Genomic DNA, 25,423 nt, shown 5'->3' on the forward strand with positions numbered 1-25,423 from the left:
ATTAGGGACACTTTCCTCAACTTTTCTTTTGTTGTTGTTGTGCAATGTTTCCAAGTGAATCGGACTCTACCCAATAGCCAGAATCTAAAGGACACTGTGGGATTTGCAATTCCATATCTTAAGTTAAATATTGTTTTCCCCCGCATGTTCTTTTTAATACTGTAGAAATCTTTCAATCCCTCTCACATTTTCCTTCTGCTTCTGGGATGTTATATTTTTAATAGCAGCAGCTACGGGAGCAAAGGCTCTCTCTCTCTCTCTCTCTCTCTCTCTCTCTCTCTGTATATAGCCCCAACTGCCTTACATACAATTGAGGCTTTCCATGTTTCCCTTTAACTTGTCTCTTTCCATTTTGTTTGTTTCAGTGTTGTATGTATAGCAGGCACTTGAGTTTATATGAATATGTTGGCTTGAGGTCAAGGGAGAGGTAGGGTGGGGAGAAAAAAGACACAGCAACAACTTTGAAACTTGGTTGCTGCTAGCCAAGGATGTCTAAGTAGATTGGGGTGGCTTTGCCCAGAGCATGGAGAAGCTTGTAGATTTCTTTAATGTTCAGCCTCTGCTGAGGTTCTCTCTGCCAGCATCCCAGCATGATATCATAAATTTCCTTGGGGCAAACCCGGGGCCTCTCCAGGACACGGCCTTGGGTGATGCACTCAATGACCTGCAATAGGTAACACAGAGGATTAATTTTATGTCATATCTCCCTTATAAATTTACTGATCTGTTACTTTTTTAAAACCAAACTCCTTCCCCCATCTGCATGGGCTAAATACAGAGGTCTCCAACCTTGACAACTTTAAATGTCAACTGCCACCTTGCTTGTGTGCTTCAATACCACGTGGTGACAGTCTGCCATGAACTCTGAGAAAGGTGGATGGGAAAGGGAATGCTTGGGGGAAAGCAAAAGTAACTGCCGTATTTCTCCAAGATGATGCTTCAAGGTCACCTGGCTGGGAGAAGAAGGCAGCCACGTACCAACCTAAGCTTGAAAAGACCATCCTGAAAACATCTTGCTTGAACCCAATTGGTCATGGAAGGGTCAGTGATCAGAGGCAGTTAAGGGAGGGAAAAGTTGAACTTAGGGGGTTTTGGTGTGCGATTTTGAGTTCTGGCTATGTATTACTGCAACACACTTGACTTCTAATAAAATGATATCTTTCTCAACAAATGGAGTCAAGGTTCATTTCTATTTAGAGGTTTAAGTGCTGGCAGGTCTGACACTTTAAGACTTGTGGACTTGTGAAGTCCACAAGTCTTAAGGTTGTCAAGGTCAAAGACCCCTGAGCTAAAGAATACACTTCTAAATTTCAGTCATCAAATATGATCTGTACCAACAATTCCTTGAACAGTCTTGGAAAATTCATAATGGCATGATGACTTTTGGTTTTGGAGAAAAAGCTGTGCGCTCCTGCATGGTTTATTTAAATCACTGATATTTTTTTTTTGCAGACAAGAACAATTATTAAGGCTTTCTGGGCTAATTTGTGGCTTATTTGCCCTTGTGTTCTTGTCTTACCCATGCATGCCTTGGTTAGAAGCCAAGCAGAAAAATCAAATCAGGAATCTCCCAAGAACCCATGTATCACATTAAGCCTCAATTACCACTGGTAAGGAAAACAATAAACATTATGCCTCAATACAGTGTGGGTTACCAGATTTTATGTCTTACACTCCAGCTGTTCTTTCTCCCATAAACCTTAATTAAAGCTATCACAATATCACAACTCAAACCATGTCCTAGCTACACAGTCTTCCTCTTGCTTTTATTTTTGATTCCAGTCTAAAACATAGAATGGCAAGTCCCAACATTTGAAGCTGACCACAACAGACCTAACCCAGAAACATCCCCATTTATACCCCAGGGTTCTATAAATTGAAAGCCACCATTACTTTTCTAGAACTCTTCAAACCAAGCCATGAATTTCAGTTTCCTGCTATTTTCGATGTAAACACAAGATAGGCTTCATGTAATTATTAAATCAATCAAAAATAGCCTCCTTCCCAATGTAAAAAAAGAGAAGGGAAGAAAACAAGGAATCCTGCCCCTTCCCACATACTCATGTCAACCCTACCTGCTGCATCCTTATTTCACTTATTGTAGCCCTTGGCCCCCCAAAAAACATTATACACAACCCAAAGGCTTATCTGCTTCTATTCTTGTGGAATGTTGAAAACAGGGGACTGGTTTGCATTAGAAGTCTAGAATTTCTATTCATTTTAGTCCATTTTATTTTAAGTGCCTTATCCTGAACTGTGGGTTTAAAATCTTCTGTATCTTTCCTGTGCTATTCCGAAATTAGTACAAACAAACTCAACACATCGACTTTTATCAAAAGACATACTTCCAGAATCTTTTCAGATCTGTATTGTTAATTTGGGTGCTGCATTCTCTTTCCTCTCAAATTATTCACAGGCATTCTACCATTCCCTCCATTTGTGGGTGTGTATTTGTGTGTCTGTGTGTGACTGTGTACAGTATTTTAAATGGTGATGCTGGGCTATCTCAAAAAACTTGAGGGAACCATACATTAGATACAATATATTTTCTGCGTCGCATGAGAAAAACATTTCTTCCTTCCCCTGTCCTGACCACTTTCTACACAGGGATGGTCGAGAGCATCCTGTCATACAGCCTCACAGTCTGGTTTGGAAGCATCCCTGCTTCAGACAAGAAGGCGGTGGAGAGAGTGGTGAGGATGGCTGAAAAGATCATTGGCAGTTTCCTCCCTCCCATCCAGGACATGGCACATAAGCGTTGTTTGAGCAAGGTCCGCAAGATTGTCTGGGACACCACACATCCTCTTCACAACCTGTTTTCCTTGTTACCTTCTGGGAGGAGGGGGCTCCGTGGTATCCGAAACAGAACATCCAGATTCAGTCACAGTTTTGTGCCATACAGTATAAACCTTGTGAACTCTAAAGCTTCCTCCTTCCATTATGTATTCAAGATGGACAGTGATTAAAATTTATATCTTACTTATATGTAAGGGTGTAGGTCTATACATATGTTGTATATAGTATGTTTAAATGTGTGTTATGTATCTATCTATATATGTATTTAATGCAAGACATCCAGTTTGGTCTAGCAGGTAAGGCACCATGCTACAAAGCATGAGACTTATGAGTTCAAGTCCCACATTAGCCATGAAAACCAGATGGATGACCTTGGGTCAGTCATTCTCTCTTAGCCTGGGGAAAATAGGAGGAGAAAGGTGTGTTCGATATGTTCACTTTCTTGAATTGTTCGTGAAAATAATAAAGGCAGGATAAAAAAAATTAGGCCCAGGAATAGAGAACATTCTTCCAACAAACTGCCCATTTCTCATTTTTCAAAATTATTTAGTCACTTTGGAAAATTGAAGCAGTAGCAATAGCAATAGCACTTAGACTTATATTACCGCTTCACAGTGCTTTACAGCCCTCTCTAAGTAGTTTACAGAGTCAGCATCTTGCCCCCAACAACCAGGGTCCTCATGTTACCAACCTTGGACAAATGGAAGATTGAGTCAACCTTGAGCCAGTCAGGATCTGGCAGTCCCATTAATGTTTCTTTTAGTTAAAATCTCTATGCACAATACCTCTGTATTTGACAACTGGAACCAGGGCTGTTTTCCATATGTGAAGATCTCCCAGAGAATGACTCCAAAACTCCAGACATCGCTCTCTGTGGTGAACTTCCGGTACATAATGCTTTCAGGAGGCATCCAGCGAATCGGTAGCATGGTGTGTCCCCCAACCTGCATTTGCAAACATAAAGAAAAACTGTTTAGATGATTTAGAAAAGAATCCATTTGCACACAATCCCAGCCCCTTCCAGATAACCTTGCCTGAGCCAGGAATTTCACCATGAAATGCTAACTGATCATAAACAGGGAAATAGTAATAGCAGATATATATATACCTCCCCGTAGCACTTTACAGGCCCCTCTAAGCAGTTTACAAAGCCAGATTGTTGCCCCCAACATTCTGGCTCCCCATTTTGTTGACCACAGAAAAATGGAAAGCTGAGTCAACCTTGAGCTGGTCAGAATCAAACTGCTGGCAGGTGGCAGAATTAGCCTGCAATACTGCATTCTAACCACTGTGCCATCAGGACTCTTTCAGTACTAATTTCAGTACTAGAAATTTTGATCCAGAGATCTCCAGCACCATAGAAAATCAATACATCCAGAAAAAGTTCTCTGGGCTAGGCTAGCTTTCCAGGATCAGTAAGCCAAATGAGAAAATCATTTTAGATGAACATAAAAAGATAGGTTGCAAATTGTTTTAAGTCATGTTGATCTCATTTGATGCAGGCTCTACAGATACAAGTTTTGTCAGAGACTAATTCCCTTTTCTACGAATTCATCCATTTCTATTGAACATATTTTGATTCTTACTCTTCCTTTTTTTTTTCAGGCAGATTTTTCTGAAAGTAAAATGGGTAAAGCCGGGTCAACCCATTTGAAGCTCTCTTGCAAAAAGATGAGCAACTTGCAGCTACAGCCCTTAGAAGATGACTTGGCTTTTATGTGCTTTACAGTGATGACGGTAGATCCAGCAAGATTAAAGATTTGTTGTATGCCTCAGAAGCATCAATGCTTACACAGCTCTTGAAACATCTGCATCAATCCCTAACCCCAGAGGACACTTGGAAAGGGGAACATTTTTTGCAAGTAGTTTTTCTCTCTTTAGGTTGTTTCTGTATACCAGGTGGATCCATTAGACAAGAAATAATTGAAGGTTGAGGGTAAAGGGGGGAGACTACTGAGTTTCAAACAGTAATTCAAAGGAATATCGCAGAATCAAACAGAAATATCTAAAGTAGCCTGGGCTTAGTAAAGGAGCTCATGTTTCCTGGCTGAGTGGGATTTTTTTTTTAAAGGTAGGATGTCTGTTTTTCACTGTCTTGGCTGGCTTCTGCCTACAAGACATTGCTGATGAAGTTTGGAGTTTTACACTGGTTTTATAACAAACCAATGCATTGATTAATTAAGAACTGTCTGTGTATACAGAAGAAAACATTTATATAGTTCTTCGTTAGACAGTTCTAGATTAGGCACAAACTCTGAGCAGGGCTATAGCCAACAGCAGATGGAAAGTGATGTATATGTGTACATGTCTTTGAAAACCCATTATAAACATAGCTGATTAATTCCATAAAGAGAAATGGAACGATGTCTGTAACCTTCTTTAGTACATATTTTTCTCACTAGAGCCATGGTCTATTTTTCACACTTTAGCATGATTTTGTTTGCAAATGAATCCTACAGTCAGCAACATATGAGAAAGAACAGGGCGTCCTGTGCTTAATTAAAAGAACTCGTGTGCTTTGTGGGTGATCTTTATTCTAAGTACAATCAGCAGATGGACAAGAAACCAAGCCCATTTGTGCAACTGTGAAGTGGTTGAAGAATCAGGGCATCCTAGCGTCATGTAGAAAGAAATATCTCCAGAAGTTAATGTGATGTCAAAATCCAGCTTTCAGTTCTACTATATAAATATTTTCAAGTCTCTGTAATTGTAGCCACTTTCATCACACCTGCTCCCTCTTGAGAGAACAATGTAGGAGATGCAACCCAACCCAAAATGATACCAGGAGAACATAATGCTTGGGGCAACAGGGAGCAGAACTGTCCCTCAAGAGGCCTGGGCTTCACAGCAAGTCTTTTTTTTTCCCTATGTGAGAATCTTTCAATTTCAAGAACTTTGAGAATTTTTTTTTCAGTTTTGTTCCTGATCTGATTGTATTGTCCACTGTCAATGCTGTCAATGCTTTTCCATGAGTTCCCCTTTCCATCACTTTGAAGCTTACCAGATTAGCCATAGTTCCCAATCTGAAAAATGTCTCATTATCAAGTGTGGGAACGGCCAGAATTTGGTCTCTCAAGAATTTGGTTTTTCACCTTTCAGCCCTTCCATTCCCCTCTAGTTGGGCCTCTCTGTTAGCTTCAGTGAGAGCACACTCTCCTGGCTGGCGGGGAGCCTAGCATGTGGGAGGTTTGGGAAACGCTATGATAAAGCCTTCACATACATCTTATGCTACCTTGTTTTTGTGTGATCTCATAGGCACCTGAATAATCCAATTATTTCTATGTATCCTATTTGGTATGAGACTGATGTAACTTTTTTGTAATGATGGAGGTGAATAAAAGTTCAGCGGGCAGTGCTTGGGGGAGTTCTTTTTCTGGAGACGAGGCTGCCTGGCTGGTTGAAAGCTCTCGATCGACTCGGGTCTGAATTCTTTTTCCTTCGTCTGAATTCCTGTCCCTACATCTGAATTTCTTTCCCCATCAATCAAGTTGACAATGATAATAATTGATCATTATATATAATTATTAGCAATTATTGTTGATAATAATTATCAATATAATTATATTCATAATAATCAACCCCTTGGGATTGAATGGAAATGTGGAATGGAAAGCCAGGGTGGTTGCAGACTATTAGACAGAGAGAACTGTACAGTGAAGCATACTCACACAACACCTTGTACCACCCAGGATAATTTCAACTGTATTTTCTGTCTTCAGGCTGAATGAGGACTGGCAGAAAAGCAATATGATTTCTTTCTACATGACTCTAGGATGCTCTGATTCTTCAACCACTTCACAATTGCACAAATGGTTCCCGGACTGTGTTTTTTCTCTTCTTACATAGAGATATAATTCAGCTGGCCAAATGATCGCAATGGAATGTCTGTGGTGTGCCTCCTCTGTCACAGCCCTTGTCGGATGAACCATCATCTTCCCTGATATGTTTAACCCCTATCCTGGTTATATATTTTTAAAAAAAATACTTGGAAACCTGGCTATTTTTCCAGGTCTTAGATTACAGGAGAAGTGTCTGATTTTTTTAAAAAAATAATAATAATCTGGTCTTTCTTGTAATATTTGCCTCTTTTAAAAAATATATAATTTTTATGAGTGTTTTCATTGAGTCATGGTAGAGTTGGACAGCTTTACAAATTTCTAAATAAGTAAATAAATAAACCTGTCAGGTCAAAGTAGGAAGATGTTTGCTCAATAATTCCAGCCCAACATAATCAACTTTTTCAGAGACCTCTTGCTTGACCAATGCCCCTCTGGTTGGTCTTCAGCTTATAAATCAACTTGATTTAGCATCTTAGAAACAGATGGGGGAAAAATGGCACTCTCGCAGACTCCTCCAAAGGTGGCAGATTCTGGTGTGTTACTGTAAATTTATTACTTCAACTCATTTAAGGTTAATGAAGATTAACATGGTTCGGTGAACATAAATGGAGGTCAAAGATTAGGAAACTCATCACAATCCGAGATGGAGAGTTGAAAAAGTTAGGAAGTTGAAAAAGGTAGACCTGCCATATTCATAAACATGCCTTAGTCACTTAGTGATTAAGTAAATGAAAACATGTCATATCCTGCGCCATTTCACTATTTCTTTCTTCTTTTGAAAAAAAATCCTTGCAAAATAAGGTAAAGCTACCTAATAAGATATCTTACAAGGTCATTGGGTACTTTATTAGATCTTAAACGCAAGGCATGAAATTCACAGAATCTGTATTTCACTAGCTTATTTAAAAAGTATACTAGTCTATACTGAGATACTATTATTTAAGAAGTAAAAAAAAATTCTTTCAGTGCAAGAAATTATAAACACAGGTGTAGCTGAAAGAACAGCATGAAACAGGGAGATTGAAGTGATATTTACTGAAAACGTCCAATTTCTATCAATGTTGTTTTTAAAAATCCAATTGATCTTAAGGAAGCTTACACTGTTCAAAAAAATAAAGGGAACACTTAAACAACACAATGTACTGCATTTAATAGTAGGATATCTTATCTTGTGTTCCCTTTAGTGTTTTGAGCAGTATGTATATACCGTATGTATATACATATACATATACATATACATATACATATACATATACATATACATATACATATACATATACATATACATATACATACATACATACATATATATATATATATACATATATACATACATATATATATATATATATATATATATATATATATATATATATACATGTATATACATATGTATATACATATGTATATACATATATACAGTATATATACATATATATATGTGTGTGTGTGTGTGTGTGTGTGTTAAATATTTGTCAAGTCTTTTGAATATGCCTTGCTAATTAACTCTTTCTTTCCTGTTTGGCCTAACTCAAGGCTATCCACAGGATATAGTCACAACTTATGACAGCTCATTATTTGTGTAAATTATTCAAATTGCTAATAAAGAAAAAGCCTCCCTAAAATTCTTTATTAGCAATTTGAATAATTTACACACACACACGCACACACACACACACACACATATATACGCACACATACTTCAGATAATAAGATGACAGTGTACACTTAAATATCCTTATTCATATATAAGTCCCACAGAGATTAGTGAGATCTGCTGCTTAATTTATTTAGGATTTTTGCGGTTTATTGCTTTATGGACCATTAAAAGGGGGGGTGGGGAAAGATTCACAGAGAACATTTAAATTAAATAATGTAGAATTACAGGAGAAGAACTAATCGGACAGATAAAACAGAAACCTGTAATCTTTTCATGATATTAATATAACACTAGAAGACAAAAAGCTGAATAGTTAAATGTCAGGCATATGATAGCACGCTGGAACCAGTAAAGGAAAGAAATAAAAGAAAGTGTATTTGAAAAGCAGCATTAAGCGCATCGATCTGGAACAATGCAAAACATAAAATATAGTTATGTAGTTGTTTCTCATAAAATGAGAAAGAAACTGGTCAACTTACTCTTGTGGAAAGGCTGAAAAAATAAAATATGCTAGAAGTGAGCTCTCTACTCCAGGGGAGGGGAAAAAATGAGCATATAATTAGTCCTTCACCATGTGTTCGCCTTTTCTTTGATGGGGTTTATTTTTGAATTCCGTTATTTTTTTTTTTAAAAAAAAATTTCTTATTGTGTACGTTTGTTTGGTTTATCTGTGTTGTTCACATTGCAATGAACAAGGACATACATTCAATCTCACAGCTACTAAGATTGTTGGCCGAGCACGTACAAAAACAGCCAGAGAAATGATTGAAACCTGGGAAATGGGCCCCTTGTCAGACAACAGGAGAGTTGATTTATCACCAGATTATCAGGTACTTAGGAGCCAAGGACTCAGTAGCACAAGGAAACAACAGCCAACGACTTAATAGCCAGCCATCAACACCCCAATCAACAAATAAAAAGCCATACACAACCAGGTACCACATAAATAGAGTAGCCCAAAGCACACATTTCATTCGAGAGAAGTTCCCTGAGGATGGGCTCCAGCATGAGTCCAAAAGTTTGGAAGACTACATTTCTGGTCCTGGTGACTGACCCACATTGGATCCTATGTGTATACTCCAGAGTCACAGCTATGAAGCAGGTGACTATATAAATTAATTAAATAAATAAATGCTAGAGAAACAACAGCAACAACAAAAAAATAAAATAGCAGTACTTCATAAAATGGCCAAAGGGTTTAGGAAGGATTTAATTCCTTCTACACAAAAGGTAGTTATTCATTCATTTGTTGATTGATTCATTTGCTCAGTCATGCATTTTGAAACAGGTAATTAAAAAAGAAATCGCATCTCAATTTGTTAACCAGCGTAAAATATTGTAGACAAGGTTCAACCATTCTCAAGAGGAAGCATAAAGTGGGTCTGAGTGTTAACAGAACAGAAGAACTTTTTGAAATTGTAGGTCCTTGTGTTTGACAACTGAGGAAAATGAGTCTTGGGGAATGATTGTGAGTGAACCACATCTTAGACACATGAAAAAAACACACCTCAGAGCATAGTGTCTACACTGTTATGAGATATTTCTGTTTGAAAACTGGTAACAATGCCAAGAACCTATGCAGCTCATCCATTGTCAATCACCCAAGCAGAACAAAGATGAATGGTGGTGGTGCAGTGGTTAGAATACAGTACTGCAAGCAACTTCTACAGACTGCCAGCTGCCAGCAGTTCAACAGTTCACGTCTAGAATAGAATAGAGCTGGAAGGGACTTTGGAGGTCTTCTAGTCCAACCCCCTGCTCAAGCAGGAAAACATATATCATCTCAGACAAGTGACTGTCCAGTGATGGAACGCCCACAATTTCTGAGTCTTACCGGCTCAAGGTTGACTCGGCCTTCCATCCTTCCCATGTCAGTAAAATGTGGACCTAGATTGTTGGAGGTCAATAGGCTGACTCTGTAAACCCCTTAAAGAGGGCTGTAAAGCACTGTGAAGTGGTATGTAAGTCTAAGTGCTATTGCTATTGCTATCACCTTGAAGATGTTGGGCAAAATATACTATCTCAAACAACCTCAAGCAAAATAAATAGTCAAAATCCATCTCAGGAGTTCATGGCAATGGTTAAATTGAAATTAGAATTTCCTTATCTTTGCTCTGCTCTGGTATAGAACCTCAGGTATGAAAACATAAGGATGGGGAAAAAATGAGAGGCTGGTCCACCAAAAAAAAAAAGACTAGCAAAAGGCAAACAAATTAAGCCAGGCTCATTCACTTGCCCAGCACTCATCCACAGTATGCTTGGATCCTTGTGGAAACAGAGCAACCCATTGTGCACCAACCTCCAGTGACCAGAGAAAATGTGTATTGCCAAGTTAAGCAAGCCTTGGAGAAGAACTGCCTTTATTTCCCCCCTCTTCTATAGACTCTGCCCACTGCCAGGAGTTTGATCCTGACCAGCTGAAGATTGACTCAGCCTTCCATCTTTCTGAGGTTGGTAAAATGAGGACCCAGATTGTTGGGGGCAAGATGCTGACTCTGTAAGCTGCTTAGAGAGGGCTGTAAGGCACTGTGAAGCAGTATATAAATCTAAGCACTATTTATTGCAAGAAGCACTACGGATCAAGTCAGTAGTTCCTTGAAGACAATGCTAGCCTGTATTAAAATCAGCAGTAGTTACAAATCACTTTTTAAAATTCTTGACCAAATTTGTGGACTAAAAAAAAAATTCCCCCAATTCCTTATTGGGAATATTATGCACCAACAAAAGCTTCATAGGAGAAGTTATCCCTTGATGTCTTATTTGGCTTGAATGAAATTCATAGTAGCAAGCTGTTGTAGAGAGGAGTGGAGAATGAAAAACAGATTCTGGCCACGGGAACACTAAATAACTAAAATTTCCCTCTGGGTGTATTTAAAACTTATGATAACATGTCACAAGTTCATAGATTTCAGGGAGGAGCTAAAAAATAATAGTACAGGCTGAAATTGTGAGATGCATGTGTTTAAGGAAAATGCAATACCACTAGAAAACAGCATTGATCCAGATAGATAATAGATAGATGCATTAAGTGGCTGAATGGCCATAAACTAAACAGATAACAAAATCAGCAGAAACTATGCAATAATTAAGAGGAAGAAAGCCGTGCATATGAGCTCAAAGTAGAGATATTGTGAACTATTCTAAACATAAAAGTAAGGCCTGCATTTCCTAAAAAATGAAACAACAAAACACAAAAGTCAAAACAAAGTTGGATTATGGCCCCATAATGCTGAAATCAGCTTAAATATAACTGAATTAATTTACAAGATGAGATATAGCCCACTCCCCAATATTTCTTTTTCTGTCCTATTCACGGGTTAGGTTTGCTTTTATTTTATAGTTCTGAGTAATCTTAATGAGCCATTAAGAAGCTGACAATTACCTATGCAAATGAGGAGGTGTAGACTGGCAGGGGTTATTGCTAGAGGCAAAGTCTACAACCTCAACAGAGGTTACAACAGAGGCTAGTAGGTCAGGCATATTAAGTGATAAGGCAACAAACCAGCAGACTTTAAAAGATCCTGGAAGACCCATTGCTTTCATCAGCCCTAATACAAACTACATAGAGATATATAATTGCATTGAAGTGTATAATTTTACAAAACTGTCAATGCTTTTATGACATCTGTATAGATCTACCAATCTCAACATTCATTTCTTTCCCAATTTCCTGTCTAGAATAGTTACACCTTAGAAGCTTGGAGATCACTAATTAAATAAAGATATAGAGGGGAAACAACCAAATGCAAAATAAATACACATGTCAAACACAAGGCCCAGGGGCCGGATGCGGCCCACAAAGTGGTTTCATGTGGCCCGCGAAGCCATCCTGGAAACAGTAATGGCCCCCACTGCCTAGGCGCTGGCCCAGAGACCCTCCTCCTGCCAGAGACCCTCAGACCTGACCCACTCCTGCCCAGGCCCCCATAGGCACCCTTGATGCGAATGATGTAGAGTTGGCCACGCCCATCCAGTAGGCCATACACACTCTAGCCACGCCCACCCAGGCCACACCCACCCGGCCCCCTGAGGGCAACTGCAATGCTGATGCGGCCCTCAATGAAATTGAGTTTGACACCCCTGCCCTATATTGTGCCACAAATTGCTAGCATCACCCTTTAGAAATAAAAAAAAATGTTTGCTTTGTATTATTGTTCAGATTGATCTCACTGTCCTTCTTGAGCTGCAATCTTCACTCTTCTTAACACTCATTGTCTTTCTCCCAGACTGATTCTGGACCAAATTATTGTTAACCGGTTTCTATATGAGAGTAGTATGATATTGAATTAAATACATTTTCCATTCAATACACATATACACCAAGAGAGAAGCATAAAGCCCTCTGGATGTTACATAAAAGCAGTTCTGCCTTGGCATTCATTATCATAATACTCAAACGTTATTGGGCTTAATTGTGTTGAAATTTCATTTCTTTCAGATGCAAAAAGCATGGATTGGAATTCAAAAGAAGAACTGGGGGACACCATACAAGGAACAGCCTTGGTTCTGCTGTATTAACCTTGGTCTTTGTAGGCTGATAAGTCCTGAAGACTATCCAGTTGACACCTACAGGGTCATATAAAGCTTGAAAACAGTGACCACTTCAGAATAACAAAACAAGAACATAAATATCTTCTTTAATGGATTTCTTCAAGGTTTATTCCATCTAATATCCTGCTTTAAAAGGCAGGGGGTCACATGGGCCTTATAAATAGAGTGTAACAGTGCTGAATTATGGGTACAGACCATTATTTTCTACATGGAATGGCTTAGATATGTCTATGTCGATAAATAGCTAATTTCCAAAATCTTTCTATGGGTTACCCAAAATATGAGTATTCTGGTAAGACCCTTTTTCTTGCTGGTACCCAAATATGAATATTTCATAGGAAAGTTAGAACATAGTATCATAGGGCTGGAAGTGATCTAAGAGGTCTTCTAGTCCAACACCCTGCTCAAGACATGAGACCCTATAACATTCCAGTCAAATGGTTGCCCAGTCTAATTTTGAAAACCTCCAGTGAGGGAACACCTACAACTTCAGGAGGCAAGTTGTTCCACTGATTAATTGTTGTCACTGTAAAGGAAATTTCTCCTTTTTTTTAATCCCATTTATATCCCGCCCTTCTCCGAAGACTCAGGGCAGCTTACAATCTAAGAAGCACAAATCAATGTGCTTAGCAATAGCCTTCATTCTATGTATATGCCTACTTATTAAGGCTTTCCCCCCCCCCAAGCAGCATTTTTACAAAGTCAGCTTAATTGCCCCCAACAATCTGGGTCCTCATTTTACCTACCTCGGAAGGATGGGTGGCTGAGTCAACCTTGAGCCTGGTGGGACTCGAACCTGCACTAATTGCAGGCAGCTGGTGTTACTTAAGGAGGCATTAGCCCACTGCTCCACCAAGGCTCCTTAATTCTAGGTTGGATCTTATCCTACTTTCTGGTGTTTTGGAGAACAAGTCAACCCACTCTTCTCTGTGACAACCCCTCAAGTACTGGAAGACCGTTATCTCCCCTAAGCCTTCTCTTTGATAGGCTAGACCAGGGGTAGGCAACCTCGGCTCTTTTATGACTCATGGGCTTCAACTCCCAGAATTCCTGAGTCAGCTGACTCAGGAATTCTGAGAGTTGAAGTCCATGAGTCATAAAAGAGCCGAGGTTGCCTACCCCTGGGCTAGACACACTGAGTTCCCTCAACCGTTCATCATACAATTTAGCCTCCAGCCTTCTCATCAACTTTGCTGCTCTTCTCTGAACACTCTAGGGCCTCAACATCTATAAAGGGTGCAGGGAAGAGCAGTAAAAATTAAATGTCCTTTGCATTATTCTTGCACTTTGAAAGGAGTCAGTTATTTCAGGCACTTGTATAGTGTGCTGTTGGCAATATCAGCATAAATGTTTAACCAATGCCCAAGCACACAAACAGCACTCCTACAAGACATACAAGCTTTTTTTTAAAAAAAAAAGTCACAAGAATTGGGTAATCTTACACGAACAGCAAAATAACTGAACTCTCATGAGATTTTGTAATTTCATACAGCTTGGGGTGTTTCTTTCTTTTTCTTTTTGCAGCATGGCCAATGTCTGTCAAGGATTAATTTATATTTCAGTTACCAGCAGTAACAACATAATTGTCTTACTAATATAATCCTCTAACCAATTGCTCTGGCTAGGTAATACGTTATTAGGTGGAATATAAATAATGTACTTAAATAGGTCCCACTATAAACAAAGTTTTCTGCTGAAGTTTCCTTCCTTCCTTCCTTCTTTCTTTCTTTCTTTCTTTCTTTCTTTCTTTCTTTCTTTCTTTCTTTCTTTCTTTCTTTCTTTCTCTCTCTCTCTCTCTTTCTTTCTTTCTTTCTTTCTTTCTTTCTTTCTTTCTTTCTTTCTTTCTTTCTTTCTTTCTTTCTTTCTCATATCTGTTTCCAAAGGTGGTTTCACTGGGCCATCCATTTATGCCTGAAGTTCATCTAAAATTCTAATTCAAGGAGATTTTTGAATAGGGTTCCGGGTAATGTCCCTATTTTAAAACATAATATTAAAAAAAATTCCATGAGTCTGGCTTGTGTGTGCCAGAAAAATCAATAGCACTTATTCTCAAGGACTTGCCGCATACCATTCTGCCAGTTTCACCCGTCCAATCTCTTCCCACTACTTGACAAGGTGATAGTCTCCTGATGATGGATTGATATCTTGCCCTCATTAAATCACCCCGGTCTCATCAAAGCTTACTCAATGGCATTTAGTCAATCTCTTGTGAAATAAAATGGGTTTGTTCCTCAATTGTATATTTCCAAGGGTTTTGTCTAGTCTGCTTCCATATTCTATGCAGTGCCATTTCTGCTGGTTCCCAGGAGATGAGTGGGCTTTCATTCCTGAATTAGGATGGCAAGCAGGTTATCGTTTTGGAAATGTCAAAAAAAAAAACACAGTGTGACTATAAACCAAGCTGGCTCCAAAGCTGAGCTATGAGAGCCCTTTTTAATATATTTTTTTGAATCATGGAGTCAGCAGGAAACATTGAATTTCAACTGCTTTGAATTGAGTCAGATTATTTACCCGTCTAAGACAATCAACCCATCTCATAGATGTACCATCTAAACACGCATTTTCCCCAAACTTTTGTGTCACTTCCATGCCTCCAAATGTTGCCTCTCCCCAATAGAAATGTTTAAATAAAAGCAGAGGGCTAATATTACCAATAAAGGAGATTATTTGTAGCTTGGGCTTGAAATGAGGGATTCTTGGTGCTCTCTGAATTTGGTTGTTTTCTTGCAGACATTTCATTCCCAAACTAGGTAACATCATCAGAGCTTAGAAGGCAATTGGGCTTGCAGGGAGGAGGAGGAGGAGGAGGAGGAGGAGGAGGAGGAGGAGGAGGAGGAGGAGGAGGAGGAGCTGAAGGTCCTTCATATGCTCTCTGAGCTTTGTTGCTTTTTTGCACGTTTCATTCCCAAACTAGGTAACATCATCAGTGCTGCTGTCTTAGGATGTGCTAAAATGCGTTGGGAACCCAGCCAGTTTCTTCATGTGCTATGTGAAGCAGGTCATTAGGCAAAGCGTGATTTATTTAGATACTTCATCATACGATATGAGAATAGGAGAAACTGACTGGGACTTGAGTTTAGCAGTTATGTCAATTCAGCCAAGATTCACCCTCTTAACTATTTCTAATTCATTTAATGTCATTTTAATTCAATTTCAATTTGAATTAATCTTCGTGTTACTTCTTTTGCTTACTCCTGCTCAAGGGAAATAAACACAAGGAAGAATAACAGGAATGGTGCTTTGTTAATTGCATTACAATTAACTTCAAATTAAATGATGACAAATTTAATTTTTGAACTCGTCCCCACCCACTTTTGCTTATTTTTTTAGATGGTAGCCCTGCAGTTCCTCTCATGTAGTCATGTAGTCCCAAACAGGTTACACTTCTGGTCTGATCTTTATTTGCCACAGTTCCCCAGGTTTAAACCATGCATTTTGCTGATTCCTGCTATTATTTGCGGAAGATCTTGGAATGTACTGCTGAAATATGCTCTCTGTTGTTGTTTTTTAAAGGGCCCAAAGTCCTTAGAAGAATTGCAACCTGGTGAAAGCATCACAAGGAAACATCTGTCCCTGCAAAGTATAACTGAAATGAAAGTAATGGATTGGCAGGCCTTTGATGCTGGAACTGGGGAAAAGATGATCTAGATCTGCCTGGCAAATAGAATAAGAATAATATCAGCTCATAGTCGGGGGTTATATGCTATAAATGGGGAAGGTTTTTTTACAATCAGGGACCATGGTGGTTTTGCAAACATGTTTGTTTCTTTCCAATTAAATCCATTTAGCACAGCCATTAATCAACACAAAGCAAATAATAAGTTCAAAGATAAGATGCAAAGGTCTTCAAGGAAAAACAAAGTCCAGTAGCCTTTTGCAAAAGCACCTTTGGGGCATAAGGGACACGGTGGCTCAGTGGGTTAGGACACTGAGTTTGTCGACCAGATGGTCGGCAGTTTGGCAGGTCGAATCCCGAGTGCCGCGTGGCAGAGTGAGCGCCTGTTACTCGTCCCAGCTTCTGCCAACCTAGCAGTTCGAAAGCCCGTAAAAATGCAAGTAGAAGAATAGGGACCACTACGGTGGGAAGGTAACAGCGTTCCGTGCGCCTTTGGCATCTAGTCATGCCGGCCACATGACCACGGAGACGTCCTCGGACAAGCGCTGGCTCTTCGGCTTTGAAACGGAGATGAGCACCAGCCCTTAGAGTCGGAAACGACTAGCATGCATGTGCAGGGGAATCTTTACCTTTTTTTAAAAAAAAAGCTGCTTGATTTGTTTCAGGCAGCAATAAGGACCATGGGGAAGTGATACGGTGACACGTCCAGAGAGATGAAGAGCTTCATATTTTTTAAAAAAATTTTGGAAGGATATTTCTGAGTTTAAAATTAAAAAGCAAAAGTGTGTTAAGCAGGTTTTACACACCTATTTTATTTCTGGTGTGTGGTTTTTGTTTTTTTTTAAAAAAAAGCAATCACAAAACCATTAGTGGTTAGCCTAAGTTCAGCAGCAGGTCCTTTAGGGCCTAAAAGTTGTTGAGGGACTGCATATGACCGTAGGTCAACCAGTCTGCCAGTTGTTGATGGGGTCTTTTCTGTCACGGTGCCCAGCTTCATCTGTTGGATTTTGCCGTCGCTCTTTCATTGTCAAATGTGGATCTCCGTGACAGAAAGAAACACGGAGCTAGCAATCGGCTAATGCTACTTGCTCATAATGGAGCTTCACTTTAGAGAAGCAGAAAGGATGAAGAAAGAGGACAAGGAGGACACAAATGCCAATGGACGTCTGAAGCCACAAAGGCCATTAGAGGGAGGAAGAAAGTATCTTGACAGCTCAGCCTCTGATTATTCCTGCATTCTCCCATCCTCCTCTTCCTGAAAGCAATCGGAGGTCCTCACCATCTAGCCCTCAAAGAGAGCATTTTGCTAAGATTGTGTACCAGGTGCCATGCACTGAAACCTTTTGCCGTAAGACTTCATTAGCCCCCAGTCAGCTAGATGACTTAACCAGCTAAACTTCCCCAGATGTGTCTGCAGATGCCCTTGTTTCCATTAGGGGTTAGCCACAAATGGAGGCTGGAAGGAGACAGGGGGAAGCGAGTGGGGGAGAGTGAGACACACTAATTTCAGTTGTGGCTGGTAGGAATGAGTAGTGCTATGAAAGTTATGAGCAGGATACCTCATAAATGGGAGTAATTTCCAGCCAGAAAAACATTCTTGTAATGTCATAGATTTAGTAAATGACTCTAGGTCAAAACCCCTGCAGCAGCCTTATCTACTGCTGTTCCATTTAGTGGTTGGAGTAAAGCCACTGCAATGTGTGTGAGACAGCCAGCAAAACCTTCCCTCAAATTCGCAGCTGGACTGGGAAATCATTCTGCTGAGTTGCATCAAATGGACAAATCTGTCTATTATTATTGGACCATTATTACTATTTGCACGTTCCTATTTCCTGCATCTGACATGGTTTAGCTGGAAAAAAGAAACAGAGACACTGCTGCTTCTAACTGCAAAGCAAAATTGATTCATTGTCTAACATGGACATTACAGATTACACTTCCCCACACAGTGTTTCTCCTTTGTAAAATGTAAGAGAAAAAGATAACTTTACTAGCTGACTTATGGGCCAATTATCCATTTGACACGTAGTTACATTTCCTCAACACACTTAATTTGCTTAATTCAGTATATAGAGGGAGTTTTGCACGATTTCCAAAGTTTGGTTAGCTTTAACCTCAGTCCTAGAAAGAAGGCATTGGCAAATCACTTCTGAAAATGTTGGGAAGAGTAACTTGAAGGAACCTTCTTTCCTGTGATTTAGGCTGTATAAAACCAGCTTGTTTGGTTGTTTATGAAGATTCTCAGTCATCCAGGTCATGGTTGTCCTGAAGGTGCTTTTTCAAAAGGTAGCTGGAATTTGTTTTTCCTTGAAGACGTTTCGCTGGTCATCCAAGAAGCGAACTGAAGAAGCTTCTTGGATGAGAAGTGAAATGTCTTAAAGAAAAAAAAAACAAAGTCCAGTTGTCTTTTGAAAAAAGCACTTTTGGGACAAGCTTGCTTGGTTATTATTCAACATATTATGCAAACTCAGACAAACATTAACTTCACTGGAGGAGGAGGAACTTCAGACTGATGCTCAAATGCTATATAGTTCAGCAAGGAATCCCACCTTTAGGAGCCAGGATCCTAAAGACTATTTTATAAAAGCGTTGTTCCTTCAGATACTACATTTCCAAGTCTCAGTGGATATTGTACTTCTCTTCGCTCCTTGTTTCTCTCCTATTTTCATTCTCCCATATTACGGGAAATAATATCTGTATTTTGATATTCCCAAAGTCTATCAGGGGTGAACTTGAAATGCTCTAATTAAATGGTAGCTGGTGACCTGGTAAATGCCACAAATGGTTCCAGGGTAAATATCTGAATATTTCTGACTGCACCACTGTAGCCTCAACTAGGCATTGAAGCACAGCAACAGAAGTGGTAATTAAGTTCTTAACATGCTCAGCACTTGGACATGTTAATAACCTTCAAGGGCCATGACATCTCTCTGGAGTATCAGAGAACAGGCTTCTTTGCAATCAATATTAAACCTAGAGGCAGAGCTTTTTTTCTTTTCTTTTTAAGGCTAACGCCATCTTATAAAACCCAAAGATAGGAACAATACAGAAAGTTGCCTCTAGTTATGCTCACGTAGCATGCTTAGCCTAGTGAACTAAGTTATTTTGATACAGCCTGGCACTTTGTCTGGAACAAAAGTAACTCCAGATCTGGTTATACATGTTGTTTAACTATCTGGCAAATACTTAAACCATTATCCCATCCTCTTTGCTGGCATGGTGAGTTTCTAGTTGTTTTGGAACTGTTGGTGAGACCGTTAAAAGTCGTTGGCACTGTTTGAATTTGTTCTACCAGCAGCAAGATCTGACTGCTGGCCCAGTGATGGATTGTATTGCAAATCAGGGCTGTTTCCAGAGGAGGCAGAGGAGGAGAGGACCTGGAGCTTATGGAGCGAAGGAACTGGAGGAGGCTGTCGGCAGGCCCAGAGGAAGAGAGAGAGGCTTTTGGAGGAGTTGGTGGTGGCGGCAGCGTGCTCTAGGGGCGAAAAGAAGCAAGGCCTCTTTAAGGAAAAGGTGGAAGAGTCAGGATCAGAAAAAGGAAAGAAGGCGAGGTTGTCAGAATACAAGCGAATTTGAGGGCTAATCCACACGGAGCCCCATTTCCATCTGTCCTGTGTGCCATCGTTCACTCCCTAGAGACTAAAATGGACAATGTGAAATTTGAGCAGGCCACAAACAAGGAGTATATATCGGAGGTGGTGACCCTTTGAGAGCTGTATGCAACGAAATTTCATTTTGATGTATGCCGATTGGTGTACATTCAAAGTGACAATAAAGTTATCATTATGGCTCAGCAGTTAATGACATTGAACTGGTCAGTGGGAAACCTGGCAGCACCAGTTCCAGACCTGAACCACATATGATAGGTTGATTCTCACTATTTTCCCCAGCTCCTGCCAAGCTAGCAGTTCAAAAGCGTGCAATGCGAGTAGTTAAATAGGTACCAGTCTGGTAGGAAGGTAATAGCATTCCGTGCACCTTGGCATATAGTCAAGCTGGCCACATAACCATGGAAGCTGGTTCCCTTGGCTAAGAAGCAGAGATGAACACCACCCACTAGAGTTGAACACAACAAACAGGGGAGACCTTTACCTTTATCTATTCCACCCTCATTCCAAGAAAGAGGCAAATTTTTAGGCAGGCTTGTAAAAAAGGGAACAACTCCATTGTTACCTCTTTTTTTTTTTAATGTCCCTCCCCATTCTGAATAAGGCCGGATAAGCTCTTCATTCCCTCTGCAGAGTTCCAGCTACAGAAATGGAATCTGTCCTTACACACCCAATTCTGTCCAGACGACATTTCCTTTTATTAAAATTTTAAGAAGAACAAAAGTAGGAGGAAAATACACCCTTGAAAGTAATGGTGATATTGACATATTCAGTGCTAAGACCTGAAGTACAGGATTCTAATGATACAATTAGCATCTAAGTTTTCATTTGCACAGGTAGGTTCACCACTAAAATGGCCACAGCCTGGTGGGCTGACTTGCATCCTGCTCCACAAAAACAATCTCACAGACAGGAAATAAATTTTCCCCAGACATTGATTCTCAGGAGGGCTGAGAAGATATCCACAGAGACCTCATATCCTGGACCTAAATTGTTTCAACTGCTCCCCTTGGGATGGTGCTACAACTCTTCTAATCCCTTAATTTGGGATAGAGTCAAGACAACTGGATGGAGTTGAGTATTTACTGGCTGGATGCCCTTCCTGACACCCCATGGAGTTCACAGTAGTTTTTTTTTTCCTTTGGACCCTAGGGGAGAAACATCTGCTACTACCTAGGATTGAACTCTCAACCTTCCTAGTGGGAAGCAAGCATCTTCACCACTAGGCCCATCTCATTTTAAAATAAACCAAATAACCATTTCCCAGCAACATATTTATTCCTCTCAAGAGCACTGAGATTAAAATGACCAAATCAAAACAATAATTCAAGGTAGCACTGAAAGGCTTCCCTCATCCATTCAGTGGCATTTGCACTGGGCATCCAAAAACTCAAGATAGTGGTAACAGTATCAACATGCACAAACAGAAAAGGGTCACGGTTGCATTGCAATTTGTGTCATCTTGCCTTTTTGGACCTATTTCTCCCATGGAGAAGATCAACATTTTATCCTTCAACCAACCTATTAGGAAGATCATCCCAAGAACACCAATGTAGCTTCCAGACTTAGTGAGGATTTGACCCCATATCTTATCCAAAATTCTTGAGCAGGGGGTTGGACTAGAAGATCTCCAAAGTCCCTTCCAACTCTGTCAATCTGTTATTCTTTCCATTGTACCTCTCTGGTTCCCATTGATCTTCTTGTAGGGTTTAATCTTTTCTAAGCTAAGAGTTCTTGGTATGATAAGCATGTTTTTATGCACATTAAGTCCACTCGTGTTGCTTTCCCCATAATACTTGAAATATATGAAGCCAATGCTGCAATTATTTTCAGATTATAGTCTAATAATGTCTGATAATTTATTAGAAAATATTCATGAGGGTATTATACAGCTCTCTGACATTTAAAATAACAATTCACAGTCCATTTTCCAAGCTTGGGTGCTGTCAAAGGATGGCTTGCTACAGCACTCCACAATGCAAACAGGCACTTAATCTAGAAAAATGTCTCGTTTGATACAGATGAGCGCCAGGTTAGTGGACCAGATATATTCAACACGTCCCATTTTTTAAATCAAAAGTTATAATGGAGATCATTATACATCTCTGTTCCAGTCACTTCTTTGCAAATATGTAAAAATCTCATTTTTTTTCTCCCCCCCCTCTCCCCTGGAGGAAAAAAAATGCACACTGATAGATGTGTCTCTTGGGTCACCTGATTTCAAAATTGCTGCCTAGTTGCAGACCGCGATTTGCAAGACAGCAAAGGAACGGAAGTTTGATAAAGCGTATATTTTGCATCTTATCTCCAAAAGAATTAATAAAAACTGAAGTGTTTATTTATTGAGTGACAGAGCAGACTAGTTAGCAAGCAAGAACTGATAATCAAATAATGAGAAAGCCAAGAAAACAGATGCTAAGGTCCTCCGAGGGTATCGCTTGGAAATACATCTTTGCAATGCACACTTGTGGTTTTCCCATTGTGCTTTTTTTTCCAGTTAGCAGTTAAATCAGATTATTAAAACAATGGGCATCACTGAGCCCAAATAAAAAAGATGGCAATTTTTCCTCCCCTCAATTACTTATTCTCTGAGCAATACAAGAAAAGTGATTTTCTTCTTCCCAGTAAGAATAAGAAATGGAGGGGAAAAATCACTGGGTCCAAATTTTGCTACAAATTTATCTCAATCTACAGTATCCCCAGAATGAAATTTACTGAAAAGCTGAGATGCAGTTTGTGATTGTCATCGCTCAAAAGTACATTATATTAAAGCAAGGGTTCCTATTATTTTTGCCATCAACCTGTCTTTAGTGAAATTTTAATGTACATAGCTGGCTTGCTATGTATATGTATATGTATATGACTTTGTAATAATGCCGCTTGGGGGTGTGTGAAAAAGCCCTAATAAGCAGGCGTATACATAGAATGAAGGCTACTGCTAAGTTTGTAAGCCGCCCTGAGTCTTCGGAGAAGGGCGGGATATAAATGGAATTAAAATAAAAAAATAAAATAAAAACATGTATATGTATATGTATATGTATATGTATATGTATATGTATACGTGTATGTATATATGTGTGTGTATGTTTATGTATGGGATGCAGTGGCTCAGTGGGTTAGGATGCTGAGCTTGTCGATCAGAAGGTTGGCAGTTTGGCAGGTCGAATCCCAAGTGCCGCATAACAGAGTGAGCGCCTGTTACTCATCCCAGCTTCTGCCAACCTAGTAGTTCGAAAGCACGTAAAAATGCAAGTAGAAAAATAGGGACCACCACGGTGGGAAGGTAACAGCGTTTCGTGTGCCTTTGGCCTCTAGTTATGCTGGCCACATGACCACGGAGATGTCCTCGGACAAGCGCTGGCTCTTCAGCTTTGAAACGGAGATGAGCACCGGCCCCTAGAGTCGGAAACGACTAGCACGCATGTGCAGGGGAATCTTTACCTTTACCTTTACCTATGTTTATGTATATGTATGTGTGTGTGCGTGTGTGTGTGTGTGTGTGTATAAAGAATTAAAGGGATTAGATTGTTAGCAATCTAATTTAGATTGTTAGCAATCTAAAATTTATGCAAATATGAGCTGTCACTGTTGTGACTACTGCCTGTCGATGGCCTTCGGTTAGGCTGAAACAGGAAATAAAGATTTGTCCCATGTTTGGGGCCTAGCAAGGTAATCTAAATAGTTAACAAGCATCTAACACACACACACACACACACATATATACACATATATACACATACATAAATACATAAATAAATAATTGTAGATCAGATCCATGTATCAAATTAAGCAATACAGTGTTCACTCGCTTGGATTACTCCTGATTTGTGTGTGTGTGTGTGTATATGTATATATATATATAATAAATTTGGATTGCTGACAAAGAATTAAAGGGAGACTGATATAGCTATGATATATGGATCTGATCTACAGTTATATAAACCAAACTTTGTTCTGAAATAAGTCTGTGGATCCTATATTCAGTGTGCAGAAAGCCTAACTGACTAGTCATTTCTACTAGCACACTTTTTTTTTACTTTTGAAGTTCATCCATATTGGTGGAATCACGCAATTCAACCTCTTCAATTTTCAAAAAGAATTTGGGGAAAGGATTTCAGGCGGAAAAATCGTGGGCCTTGAGTTGTGCGAATTGTCCAATCACACGGACAATTTTGGCACAAACAAGTCCTTTTCCATTGTGGCCTTCAACCTGTCTTGAGAAACTCCATGTTCCCTTTGAGTTACTGGAAACTGTACATCTTTGTTCCAAAATATTAAGATCTTGGTCTCTGGTAGCATGGCAGTGCAGTTTGAGTGATTCACCCACAAGAATGGATGGGCAGCTTGGAGAATTTTCTCTTTCCTTCCCCAGTGCAGCTTAACTGACTTAATTGCCATCATTCCAGGAAGTTAACATTATTTGATTGCTATATTTTTAAAGTAAATTGTACAAGGTGTACTTAGGGATTTTATAGACTTGAGGAAAAAGACAGGTTGTGTTTTTTTTTAACAAAAAAGAAGCGGACATTTGATGAATCAAAGCATCTGGAAAGTGGCTGTATTGTGGACGGGGCCTTAAGCAAACAGAGACTTGAAACAAGAAATTCATTTAGTCAAGGACAAACTGAGAAGGACTAGCCTAGGAACCACAGAACAATTAAGAGTTTGGCTAAGAATAAAATAAACTTGCCTTCAAGCAGGAAAGACATATTTATTTTGACTGGTAAGGCTCCCAGGCATAGGTCTGCCTTCTATATTCCTACCAGATTTGTATGTTTAAAGGGGACAACAGTGTCTCAGTGGTTAGAGGTACTGACCTTGTCAGTTGGAAAGCGGACAGTCTGGGTTTGAGCCCCGAGCACTGCTCACCAGGATGAGCTCCCACCACTTGCCCAGGCTCCTACCCACCCAGCAGTCTGAAAACATGTGAAATGTGAGTAGATAAATAGGCACCACTTCAGTGGGAAAGTAGCAACGTTCTGTGTGCCTGGGTGTATAGTCATGCTGGCCACATGACCATGGGAGTATTTTCGGACAATGCTGGCTCCCTTGGCTAGGAAACAGAGATTTAGCACCACCCCCTAAAGTCAGATATGACTGGACAGAGGAAACCTCAATCTTTGTATGTTTAACTTGATTTTGTATTTTCACTTAACTAGAGTGTCATGGTTCCAATGCCAAGAACTGAACCCAGCTGTTCAAGTGGTTTCTGATACTTTCTCTAATGGACATTGTGAAATACTTGATGGTGTGGCTTGGTCAATGTCACAAAAATACGGTCTACAAAAGGAAAAGGACTCAGATGGAGCAGCCCAGGAAGAGAAAAAGGCCAAGATGTGTGTGTGTGTGTGTG

General features: G+C 39.7%; 1 protein-coding gene across 2 annotated transcripts in view; it reads right to left on the minus strand.

The window, feature by feature from the left end:
• Window positions 1–478: 478 nt before the first annotated feature.
• Window positions 479–25,423, minus strand: part of NTRK3 (neurotrophic receptor tyrosine kinase 3) — a gene marked incomplete at both ends in the record, with an annotated part of 356,788 nt that continues 331,843 nt past the window's right edge. For both annotated transcript variants that reach the window (XM_083371339.1, XM_083371338.1), the window contains 2 exons: window positions 479–664; window positions 3,582–3,740. In XM_083371339.1, the coding sequence (XP_083227465.1) occupies window positions 479–664; window positions 3,582–3,740 (345 nt within the window). The remainder of the gene's footprint in view (window positions 665–3,581; window positions 3,741–25,423) is intronic.

This window comes from Vipera ursinii (assembly GCF_947247035.1).
Source record: "Vipera ursinii genome assembly, chromosome: 11".
Classification (NCBI taxonomy): Eukaryota; Metazoa; Chordata; class Lepidosauria; order Squamata; family Viperidae; genus Vipera; species Vipera ursinii.